At 47.9% G+C, this 12,317-nt stretch overlaps 1 protein-coding gene across 8 annotated transcripts in view; it reads right to left on the reverse strand.

Moving 5' to 3' along the window:
* IL1RAP (interleukin 1 receptor accessory protein) overlaps positions 1-12,317 on the reverse strand; it is a 45,769-nt gene that overhangs the window by 18,465 nt on the left and 14,987 nt on the right. For 6 of the 8 annotated variants that reach the window (XM_048076696.2, XM_048076699.2, XM_048076700.2 and 3 more), the window contains exons 2-4: positions 11,228-11,295; positions 1,353-1,638; positions 416-608 (exon numbers count right to left, since the gene is read on the reverse strand). In XM_048076696.2, the coding sequence (XP_047932653.1) occupies positions 416-608; positions 1,353-1,638; positions 11,228-11,294 (546 nt within the window). In that variant the 5' untranslated portion in view covers position 11,295. The other 2 variants (XM_048076701.2, XM_048076698.2) reach the window with 2 other exon arrangements.

A 12,317-nucleotide genomic window follows, 5' to 3' on the forward strand; every position in this document is an offset into this window, starting at 1 on the left:
AGAGCCCTGTTGTACGGCTTCATTCCCTGATCTCATAGGATTTGGAAAGGGGGTTATTTTCCTTTGCTTAAGAGATTTCTTGTTTTGTTGTTTGTTTAACTAAAAATGGAAAAGTGTTTTCTTCACAGGGATATTGATTTGCTTGCCTTATAGGTCAAGCATACAAGCCCCTTACTTGACCCCTCTCCACTTAAGCACACTAGCCAAAAAAATCAGTGTTAGTTCTCTTATCCAAGGAGAGTTTTACTCTCAAACTCAATGAAAACAAAGCTTTTATTGTAGCTTTATTCATCTTAACGCTTTAATTGCTGGGCAGATTGAAATACAGCTCCATGATTCTCATGTCACACATGCCTTTTCAGATACAACACTGCATCCCACCACTGCCCAGGTAAAGACAAAAAGTGCTTCTTACCTGGTACCACTTGACAGTTGGTGTCACACTAGCAGGGTAAAACCCATCAATATCTGGACATATGATCTTCTCATTAGCATGCTCCAGGTAGAACTTCTGCTCAGTGGGTTTTATTGAATGGCTCACACAAGAGTCTTGGTCTTTTGGAACAACCTCCAAGGGAAAGGCAACTTTGCTACAGTAGGTTGTATTTCTAAGGACAGAGGAGGATAGGGTTGATTAAATCAGAGTGGCTTACTTCTGTATCAGGGGAATGAAATAGGAATCACACATGCAATAATGAGCTTCGTAGCTCTGGTGTGGTATATACAGCCTTAGCTGACTCATTTACATTTGTGAAAGGAAGCGCCATCAGAGATGGCTGCACCAGCTCAGAAAAGGCCATAAACACGATTAACAAGCAACATCCACTCTCCTGCTGGTAAAGCAGATAATAGGGTCAAAGGCACTATGAGCAAGAGACAACACGAGGAAGATCAGAAAGAGCTCTTGTGCTCAGTGCATAGCAGATGCTATGCTCATTTTGTACCACACTTAGAGACACTTAATTTCCTAGAAGTCTGAAACTCATGAATCTTTGCCAAATTAGCATGCAGTCAAAACATCACCCCTGCATCTGAAGCTATTTTTACTCTAGACATACAGATCACTTCTTAATGGTGAGCGCCTGTAGGTTTTGCCATGGGCTCAGCAATAATATTTTCATGGACACTTGCAGTTAGCAAGGAGAGTCATGTTCATTAATGTTTGCAAGGCTCCAAGCACCATTACGATGTAAATTGGCTCAGTGCTGAGTGGTCTTATAATTGTAACATTCTTTTCCCATTAATGCTTATGTAAATGCTCTTCTCCCTACAGAAAGATATGATGTTAACAGCATTGTTTTCCTGCTTCCATGAAAGTCCTTTGATTACAGAAGCTGTACCACACAACCTACCTGAGCATGCACGTGTAATTCCCTGTGTCATTGAGAAGAGCAGGCCAGAACCAAAGAGTGTCTTTCTCCTTACTGATGCGATTATCCGGGAGACGGAAGTTAATGGGCTCCTCCAGATCCCGGTCCTGCCCGATCCTGTACCAGATCAGGGTTAAGCCAGCAGAATGGGCTGTACTGTAGTTATACTTCAAGAAGGTCTCAAAAAGCGGGCATTTGATCTTGGCAGGTTCCCCATCATAAATCTGGATCTGTTTCATGGTGTCCACGCCCCAGTCATCACAGCGTTCTGCAAGCAGGAAGAACAAGGTGCCTGAGCTTGCACATCTGCAGGAAGAAACCAGTTCTGCCCCCCCTTCCCTACAGCCCTTGGTCCCATCTCCATTGAAGTCAGAGGCAAAAGTCTAGCATTTTAAGTGGAAACAAACTTGGCTTTCACAAAGCACAACAAGAACAGTGTGACGAGCTCTAGAGAACCTGAAAACCTCTACTTTCATTTGCAGACCCGCTATATTTCTTCCAAGGTACCATCATGATGGGAGGTAAATATGATAGGATAATCCTGCCTAACACCAGGCTTCCTAGAGAGCTCCAAGATAATTCAACCCTAAAAAAATAACTGCTGTGGGAATATACGATTTGCATGAAAACAATGCCAGAGTTGTGTCCATCCACACAGAGTGACAGGGAAGATGGAAATAGAGGTGTCTTGAGAAGAGGAAAAAAAATGAGCACCGCAAATATCAACCATCCCTTAGAGCTCTGGGCCATTGCCCCGCCAGAGGAAGCTGGGCTGGTGGAGCTGGGAGCAAGCACTGCCTCTTCTGTGCTGGATTTGTGAGACTCCTGTGCAAGCCATGCTAACACTACAAACACTAACAAGTGACATGTAGCAACTGTTTACAGCAAAATTAGGGAAGGGAGGCTGAGGAGCAGGAGAGACATTACGGAGGAGACAACAGCAGGTTCGCTTGGGGATCACAAGCGGCCCCCTGGTGCTTTCCCCAGGTACTGTCCAACGGGATCAGTGCGGCTCACGGCAGACTCAGGCTGGCAGACACTGGGCAGCAAGAGAAAAAGCTGTTCAATGATTTTTTTTATCATTATTTTTTAAATTGCTTCTAGTGAACAGGATCAAGAGAAACAGCATGCTCAGCACCCATTTATCTTCTAAGAGCTCCTTCCCACCCTACCCCTCCCACCCACGAGGATGCCCCATCACAAAGAGATGGGGTGCAAGCAAAGCAGGGTGCCAGCTAACCTGGGAACAACCTGCACTTCCCAAGTCCCCATGCTGACAGGGCAGAGGTGGCACGGCACGCTTCCCAGCACACCCCTGCAGCTGCTGCGAGGCATTAGCTAGGGCAGCCTGATGTCTCAGAGCCCTAAATGAGTCCTACAGAAAAGGGGTTGCTGCCTGCAGCTGCCCCAGGAGAGGCATCACAGCCACCCCAGAGACAGCACTGCAAAGCTTCTCTAGTTTGCAGATATTAGAAGAACTTGGACAGAAAGGAAAAACAGAATACAATATGCTCTTTGAGCCCAATTCTTCTGAACTGACTTCACAGGCCCAAAGCAGGCTTTCTGGCATTTTATCTTCCTTAAATAGACAGTAGGCTGTAGCTTGGCCCCAAATTCATACTTAATTAAAAAAAGCAAAGAGAAACCTTTGAGAAGACAGGCCCACAGTGCTTTAAGGCAGCAATGCTAACTCATGTGGCTCAGCAGTGTTTAGTCATGGGGAGGCAGAATTGGGGCCAATAATAATAGAAATGCTTTCTGGCTGTTTTATACACATAACTGTAAATACAAACTGCACAGCTGCTACAGCATGGCAAACTCCCACGCGATGGAGCGCTACTTCTGGACAGAGTGAAATAGGCTGGGAGGAGGTGGTGAGGCTAACAAGAGTCCAAGTTTTAGGAAAACAAAACCCGAACCATGGGGAATGCCATAGCTCATCATCTCAGACATACAGATACTTCTTGCAGAAGTACTCAGCATCAGCCTGTACCACTGCTATTACAGCCAGTGGCAAGGCTCATTCTAAAAGACCAAAATCACTACCAGACATCTCACACCATGAGCAGGTGCAGAGTCACCCAGCACCACCATGGTGGAGGCCAACTGGAACCAGTATGCTGGTTCATGCTGGTCAGGCAACTGCATTAGGTCAAGTTTCCATGTAGTCAAAAACAAGACAAATGAGCCTGCCAGTGCCTGGCTCTAATTGCATGATGAAGATCTCATTACCATTCACGTGAGGGGCATTTGTTTTCATAAAGAAAGCCTTCCTCTCTGAAAGGGGCAAGGTCTCAAAGCAGACCTGTGCCTGTACATCAGGACACCCAGGTTCTCTTCCCTGCACCTGACTTTGCAGTGTCCTCTTGGGCTGCAAAAAGGAAAATTATCCTTATTACTTCAAATAGCAGGACTGGAGAGGAAGAAAACTATATAAAAAATTACTGTATTGAAATTCTTGGAGTCAAGATCAATGAATTTTGCAATCATGAGCAGGTCTTGCATTTTGCAAGAGCTCATAAATCAGCATTGTAAAGCTACTTACCCGTTCTACCTGAATGAGTAATTGAAAATAAATATATTGCTTTTGAGTAATCCAGAGGGGAAAAAAATACATCATTGTATGGGCCTTGCTTTCTTAGCTGGGGGAGGAAGAGAGGCTGCTGTTCTGCACTGTAAGAGCAGTACCTGGAGATTTTGTCGCGGAGCTGGCCAGTTCACATGACTTCAGGAATGACAACACACCCTAAGGCTGCCCGTGTCAGGTTGTGTTCAGGTGTCCTGCACGCTCCAAGCTCAACCCCAAGTGCAGCACGTAACCAAGCCAATAGCAAGCTGCTACACAGAGATCACAGCAGCAGACGTGTGGCTTGAGCCTGCAGGTTGTGCTTGCCACTGCAGTGACAAGGCTTAAATCAAGTGGGTTCAGTATTCATACTCCGAATTTGGGGCTTCCCTTGACAAATGGAAACCCAGTGAAGCTAGGGGAGCTATATGCAACACCACAGTCCCTTCCACACTGCAGCAAACAGCACTATACCCGTAACAGATGGAGAAAAAACTCTATGAAAAATCCACCATCTCACAAATGCATCTTCCCACAAATGCCTCTGCAGAACATGTGAAAACAGCCCCCCTTTTCTTATTACTACTCATGGTTCAACTGACCCCCTTATGGTGAGTACTCTGCAACCATGCAGCAAAGCAATCTATGACCGATAACACCTTCCCTGACAGACAACACAGATAAGGAGGTAAGGAAGGTGTATATTTTTAAATATATTCGCTGCATTGACATCAAACTCTGCCAGCAGGGGTTGATCCACCTAAAGGCCCCAGAGCTTCACAGGTCCCAGAGAGCACCAGAAGTGGAATGGAGGGAGGGAGGCTGCATAGTAGAAAAACACACCTCCAGCACAGGAAAAGGACAGAAGGAAAAAGACAGGAAAAAGCACAGAAAGGCCGTGGTACAGCTGCTTCACGTGCCTCAAGATAAATACATGAGCAGGCTGCTGCACTACAGCTCTGCCCTGATGCACACTGAGAAGTAGCTTGCACACGCAGGTGAATCAGCAAAGTTAATTCCAAGTGTTTTCCTTGCTTGGTCTGTATGTTGCAGTCCTCGTTCATGGGAATATCTACTATTGTACTAGGGACAGCAAGCTCTTCCGTTGCAGAAACAGCCTGATCTGCCCCATTTCAAAATCTGGTGCTGCAACACTCTTCAACATCAGGCATCCCAAAGCAGACTGCTCCTCAGAAGCCAAACAAAGCTGAAGAAAGTGGCTTCTCCAGACGCAAAGCAGAAAATGAAAGGAGAGAAAAATAATGATGTTGCTTAGCTGCAGAGGTGAAAACAGACATTTCTGGAAACCTTTCCCAACCTTTAATTTACCGCTCTGATTTACCCCCTAGGGAACTGAACACCGAGTACACCCAACTGAAACGCTTCCTTCAAGATGCGTCTGCAGCACCTATTAGAAGCACCCACACAGTCAAAAATGAGATAAAATTGGTGCAATTATTTGGATTTTCAAGGGGAGACAAACTGCAGAACCCACAGATTAAAAATAAATAAGAGAGCAAGGCCACATCAAGAAGCGCAATGCCCTTTTTTCTCCCTCCTGTTTGGCAGTTCTACGCAGTCATTTTAAGTATACTCATGGTACCTCCATTTAAAGAAAAAAAATCTCCACCACTAAACCACCAGCTCCACCCTGCTTCCACCCCATCTCTGTCCCTCCCCTGGGGCTACAAACAAAAGCCTTCCACTAGCTAAAATTTCTGCGAAGAAATATAGAGCCACTCTTGTGACAGGCCATCCATCACACCGGCACAAATCATCCTGCCACTTGCCAAATTGATGTGTCCTTCATAGTAGTCTCTAATCCTTAGGAGGGGGCCCAACCCACACGCAGAGAGAGGCTGTGCTGACATTTGGGCGATGCTCTTCCCCACTCCGTGCCACACGGGGCTGCACTGTCATCCTACTTTCTTCTTCTGCGTTATCCTAAAGCAAAGCTGAGCTGAGCCCATCTTCCTGCATGGAGGGCAGTCAAACCGATGGTTAGCTTGATACGAGTATCAATAAGGCAGAAAGCTGGTCCAGGAAAGCAATTAAGACTGAATTAATCACTACCACCTTTAAAAAAAATCCCCCTACCCTCTTTCAAGCGCACAGCAGTTTGCCAGCGAGTGGGAAGCAGAGAAAGCCAGGCTGAATGGCGGAGCTGCTCTCAGAGTAAAGGAGACACCAGCTGTGGCCAGCCGCCACGCGTGGGTGCGCTTTCTATTCACACGGGTGCCAGGAGCGCCCACGCTTCCACTAGGTCTGAGGTTTTGCTTTCACACGTGCATCCTGCATAGGAGTGTGGCACAGCGTGCTCCACGACAGCAGGTTTTGTTCAGCAGCTGAGAAATGAGGCAGCATAGCAGGAGAGCATCTCCCACTTGGCTTGTACCCCATCTGACCACGCACACAACGGAGGAAGGGTGGCACCGAGCAGAGCGAGTGAGAGCATCTCCCTGTGCTGGGAGAAGCAGCAGATCCAAACGTGCTGAAATCAGTGGGTATTAGAGGACTCAGGTAGCCCCAGCCAAGATCAGCTAGCTTTTAGTATTTGTTCCCACCATCTCCAAAGCAGATATGTTGGTCAGAGGGTCTGGAAATTGGAACAAGCTCAGCACCACCTTGGAGGCTCAGCCTAGAAGCTGCATGAACTCCGCAGGAGTTTATAATCTGATTTCCAGTGTGAACACATCAAAAAGAGCCTGTTATAACCTCACTGCCTCCTTCCCCCAGCCTCTCCAACATAAGTGAAAGTGGTGCTGGCACAAGCCTCCCTGTGATCAGCTGCGAGGCACAGCGTGCAGCCCAGCCCCATGCGCGCGATCCTGCTGTGACGGCACCAGCAATGGGGCTTCACGCTTCTCCCAGGGCTCCTTCTGCCATGCTGCTGAGCTGCAGTGCTGCTGTGAAAGCATCTCCACGGGAAGCTGCTGACGGAGCAGCATCTCCCTCTGAATGCTTATCATTTCAGTACATGGAACGGACAAGAAAGGAAGGCGGAAAGAGATTCAGTGTTTCCAGAAGCACTTATACAATGCAGTTGATAAACTTTAGGTCCTGCAAGTCTAGTTCAAACAGCTTCATGAAAAACAAGCTGTGTGAGCTTCTCTTGACTTCAGCACAAGCCAGGACTTCAGAGGAAGCAGCCAGAGCATGACATCCAAAAATGATCAATCTGTAATGGAGCCCATAGCTCTCAGCTCGGAGCCTCCTTACCGATCAAGCACAGTCTAATGAGGAGAGGGGTGGTTGTTGTTTGTCTTAAGACTCCTCCACAGTGATCTCTGTGCCTTCAATCTCTATCCATGATTAAAGCTGTATTTACTGAATGTGACACAGTGTTTTGGTTACCTCCAGCAACCAGGCACAAAAAAAAAGTGTTCCGTTTTCTCTGGCAAGCTTGACATGTTTTCCTTAAGGTTAAAAAAACCACCATGAGATCAAAATGATAAAGGTAGGGGTATGAACTGCTTCAAAGCCTGAAGGAGAAAAGGAGCAAATAGCTACTTTCCATCCCGCTTCATTGAGGAAATTGCCGCATGAAGCAAAGTAGAGCAACACAGGAGGAAGAGAGAGAGAGAAAGAGAAAACAGAACAGCCTGTTGCAATATTATCTGTACGAAAGGCAGAGGTGGTTCGCCTGATTCATGCCGTGATAAAACCATGCTCAAGCTGGCAGGGACTCTTCCACACACCCGGGACATCCGGTCAGATCAAGGTCCAGGCTGAACTCCTGGCCCTGCTGTGGTCTTGCAGAATTAAACCTGTGCAGCCTCATTACTGCACTGAGCCAGGATCTTGGTTGTATCCCATCCTTCTTAAAATACAGCAAAAGATCCTGCACTGCGACTGCAGAAGTGACCATCTAATACTGTAACAGTGACATTCCCAAAATGAGCTTTCTTCCACGTGCTTCTGCATTTCTGTGCAGAAGGGTCACCTTGCATTCACATCTGTACAAAGTTCACCCCTCTCGGCCTCTCTGTGGCCAAGAAGAAGCAAACGCTGTTCCTCTCTCCTTGCCAGGCATGATTCTGGCTGACAAGGAGCGAGGCTGAAGGCTGCGGTTACATGCAGACACCCTGGGTAGCTCCATCCTGCAGGTTTTGTCTCTACTTCAGGGCCACACCCTCAACTTCATGCCCTCCAAGTGCCATAAACTTCTACAACTGCAGTAACTCAGACTGGTATGGGTGGTTATAAAATTATGTCCTAAATTAGGACAGCAAGAAGCTGAGATGGGAAGAGTAGGAGGAAGTCAGGAAATCCCAGGAGAAGATGGTGGGGGAGGGATTTAGTCTCTTTAGAAGACAATAATGCAGTTTAATCTATTTTTCTTTTGACTTTACACACTAAAATAAGCTTCTCAGCTTCTGGGGCTGTCACAAATCATAAGGAAAATAAGGCCACTGGAACCCCATCAGTAGAATAAGAGCGATACAGTAATAATCCTGAGGAGCTGTGCAGGGCTTTCCATCTTCAAAGTGTTTTACAGACAGTAACTTATTAATCCGCAGATTTCCCCTGGCCACAAGTAACTACTCTGCATCTCCGCAGAGAGCAGGGAGACACAGGGTGCAGACTGGCACTCAAGCGGTAGTGCAGGAGGCAGCTCTGACCTCCCAGGTCAGACCAGGGCTCCTGGCTGCCCTACAGCCACAGCTGCAGATGTAAATCCATGCAGGATTTGAGCCCATGCTGGGCTCACCCTACCACACAGCCTGTCCAATACCCCCCGAGCAGCTCTCGGAGGAGTTTCTTACACAAGCACAGTGCCTCCTGGCACCGAAGGATTATCTATAGACTGCTGCTACCTGTTAAGTCAGTATCTAACATAGGCCAGCTTTGTTTGGAGACAAAGGGATAACATTATTTTGTATTCATACTGACTGTTATGGTCTTGGACTGGTTTTTCATCTCTTAAACCACTGCGTATCTACATCACCCCAGTGTTGTCAAAGAAGTCATTAGAAGACTGAAACTAGATTCATTGTTTTTTGCTGTCTTTTTTCTGAATATGAAGACATTTGGGTTCATTAAGCATCCTACAACACAAGTAGAGATCTAAGCCTTATTTCCATCTTAAGGATAGCTTAGCTGAGACAAGGAAAGCAGAAGACCCTGAATACCATTGCAAACAATGTCCCTGAGGTCACATGTAAGGAATTCAAACCCAGGCACTGCAGGTTATAGATACTTTCAAGACCAGAAGATATTCGCCCATGTGCACAGCACGAACAAGTAGTAGACTCAGGCATCCAGCTGAAATGACAAATCCTTTCCCTTCCCCAGGCCCATTTCTACCCCACACTGTGTAGCTACCTGCACCAGCCTGCTCTTTCCACTCATCACCTCCCCTTCCATCCTCCCCAAGCAGACCATGCCCTGACACAAACCCAACCCACCTTGTTAGCTGGGGCTCATCTCCATGCCAATTGAGCCAGCAGAGGTGCCCAGGCGAACAGTTCATACCCATACAAAGAGCCAGCTCTCATCCACACAATGTCCTGTGAAACTGGGCTCCAAGGCATCTGAAAAACCTTCAGCTGAATGCACCTTAAATATCCCAGGAGCCAGGTGCCATGGTGCAAGGCCCACACCTGCGTGGACCTGCTTGGTGTCAGGAGAGCACTGGGGCAGCTGCAGGCCACAGCCAACCTTTCTGAGTTCCCTCCCCAACATCTGCAGTTTGGGAAGAAATTAGACAACCCAAACACTGTACCATTACCAGAGTGTTTCCAGTCTCCCACACTAGACTATTTATGGCTTTGCTGGGGTGAAACGGGCTTTAGCTGCCTTTCGGTGCCAGCCACAGGAAACCACACAGCATAGCAGAGGGTTGCACAGGCGGCTGCCCCTCCATCCAAACACAAACAGCCATGAAAGCCCATTAGCAAGAACAGTAAATGTTCTGACAGCCAAACTGGCTTATGGCATACACAAAACAAAAAGGAGTTCTGCACTGAACAGTGGGTCTGCCATCCACAGACATCCAGAAAATTAAATGCATACACTATAGCGGCTTTGCTGAAGGAATGTTTCAAGTGATCGTATGTCCCATGCATCACCCTTTGACATTTATCCTCCTGCAACACTCTACAATGGCTCTAACTATACTGTACAGAAAACCTTCGGAGGAATATTTAAAAAGCACTGAACACCTCACAGAAAAGCAGGGAGGGCCCTGTCAGATCACTTGGCACGAGCCTGTGTAACCCAAACGCCAGACTCACTCTCTGGGCCTTCAGAGTTGCTGCCACATTTCCTGGGTAGTCCCCACCACGTCAGACCCAGCTCCCAACACCCTGCAGTGACTGCCTGGGGAGGTCACCATGCTGCTGTGACAGCAGAAGGACGTCATGTCAGCGGCAACAGAATGGCAGGTCCAGAAATCCACGCAAGCAGGGATTTTCCCTGAGAGCAGTGGATCTGCACAGCTGGGTCCCTCTTCTCCAGGCACTCCTAATGCATGGGAAGTAGCAGAAGAGACCTGGGCCATGTATTCCTTCTCCTTTGCTGTTTGTTGGCCAGCATTGCAGAGAGGCAAGCACTTGGGGGGGGGGGGGTGCGGCTTGCTAAATCTCCAGGGTTCATTTCTGAATGCTGTCCCCTCAAAGCCACTGCCTGTTCTTTCCTCCCTCCCCCTTGCCTTCTGCAAATCGTGCTGTCTCCTTCCACCCCCAAATAGGAAGTCCAGAGCCGAGACGCACACAATCTGCCTCTTCACCAGAGCCCGGCTGACTGCGTGCCAGGGGAGCCGCGAGCATGACAGCATATTTCCTGTCAGGAAAGTGACTCAGTGAGCCGGCTGCAAGAGCTCTTCTTACCCGAGAAGTTCCCCTCTCCCCTCGCAGTGCTGAGGCATGAGTCAGAAGCCAAGAGCCAGAATTTCAGTCCCTTCCGGAACCAAGCAGAAATAGATTTCAAGCCCATGTCCTGCCTGTAACTCCACGACAAGTTGCTGCCACGTGCTGAGCCCCGGTTTCATCCCTTGCAGAAGGGGAATAACAATGCTGACCAAGCAGGGGGCTTGAATTTGCAAAATGCTTTTAGTCAGAGATGGTGGTTTCCACTATCAGTTTGCTTACGTACCCGTTCACGACATGCCCGTAGCCACTGCACGTGAGCACTACACAACCCCTACAGACAACCAGCGTTGGCAAAACGCACAAAGCATTTTACACACATCCATTTCATCCAGGATACACGCAAACACCTAAAATGACTGAAAGTCAGTTTTCTTCTGCTGGCCTCAGCTGAGTAATTCCTGCGATAAGCAGGCACTTACCAGAGCTGCTGCAGAAGGGGACCACGCACAGCCACAGCGTCACCAGCAGGGCACAGACCATCTTCATCCTGCCAACACAGTACACCAAGGGGTTCTGGTTATTCCATAACATTTCATTGCTGCAGGCATTTGTTACTTTTTAAGAAAACTGAGCATGTGTTTATTCCCGCAGATCCTTTGCCCACCCACAGATCCTTTAGTTCTTGTATATATATATTTTTCATTAACATACTCTAAGAAGAGCATCTATCTGCATGACAGTGTTGTCCTGCCTGCAGGAGCTCTCCCAGCCTAGGAGATGACAGCTCAGAAGAGGACAGCCGAGCTTACTGACTCAATCACTGGAACAGACGATATCCATGCACACAAGGAGTAAGGAAGCTACTTGCCTGTCACATACAGCAGGGGAGAAATCCCAAACTTTGAGGTTTCAGCAAAGGACCTCAATATTTCAGCAGTCATTCTGCCAGTGCACACGCTTGTTTTTCAGGAAAAAAAGAGTGCTGAAGCACATTTGCTCCAAACACAAGCCTGACAGCTGAGCACAACAAAGGCCCACACAGAGCAACTCTACAGGGCCTGCACGCTGCTGTGGCCCTACAGGCCAGCCACACCGCCAAGCCCTCCCCACACAGGACAAGTCCCAGACTCGTGCACACTTCAGAAGTGATCCAAACAAACCTTTGTACTTCCTAAGGCAGGCTGAAAACAATCCCAGGCTTCTCAGCTCCTGCTACGGAGCACAGTTTCCTGTAATTTGAGATGAACGAACGCTGCCAGTTTCACTTGCCACGTGCTCTGGTGTTTGGCTTGCTCTGAGAGCTGCTCACTCACTAGATTTAATTTCCCCGTGTTTCTAGGTTTTCCAGGACGCAACTTAGGAGCTGCTAGTCATGAAAGCTGACATTTACCAGGCGCTCTCGTGAATGGAGCAAAGGTTGCACGTGAGATTCCTGGGTGCCGTCGGAGCACAGAGGGAGAAGAGATGGTTAAAAAGGATGAGCCTCAAAGCAGCTCAGCCCTGCCAGGCAGACGCAGTAATGAACACGGCGACACTGCCAGGAGCACGCTCCTGAGGTGACACGGTAGC

The sequence above is a fragment of the Anser cygnoides genome, chromosome 9, assembly GCF_040182565.1.
Source record: "Anser cygnoides isolate HZ-2024a breed goose chromosome 9, Taihu_goose_T2T_genome, whole genome shotgun sequence".
Classification (NCBI taxonomy): Eukaryota; Metazoa; Chordata; class Aves; order Anseriformes; family Anatidae; genus Anser; species Anser cygnoides.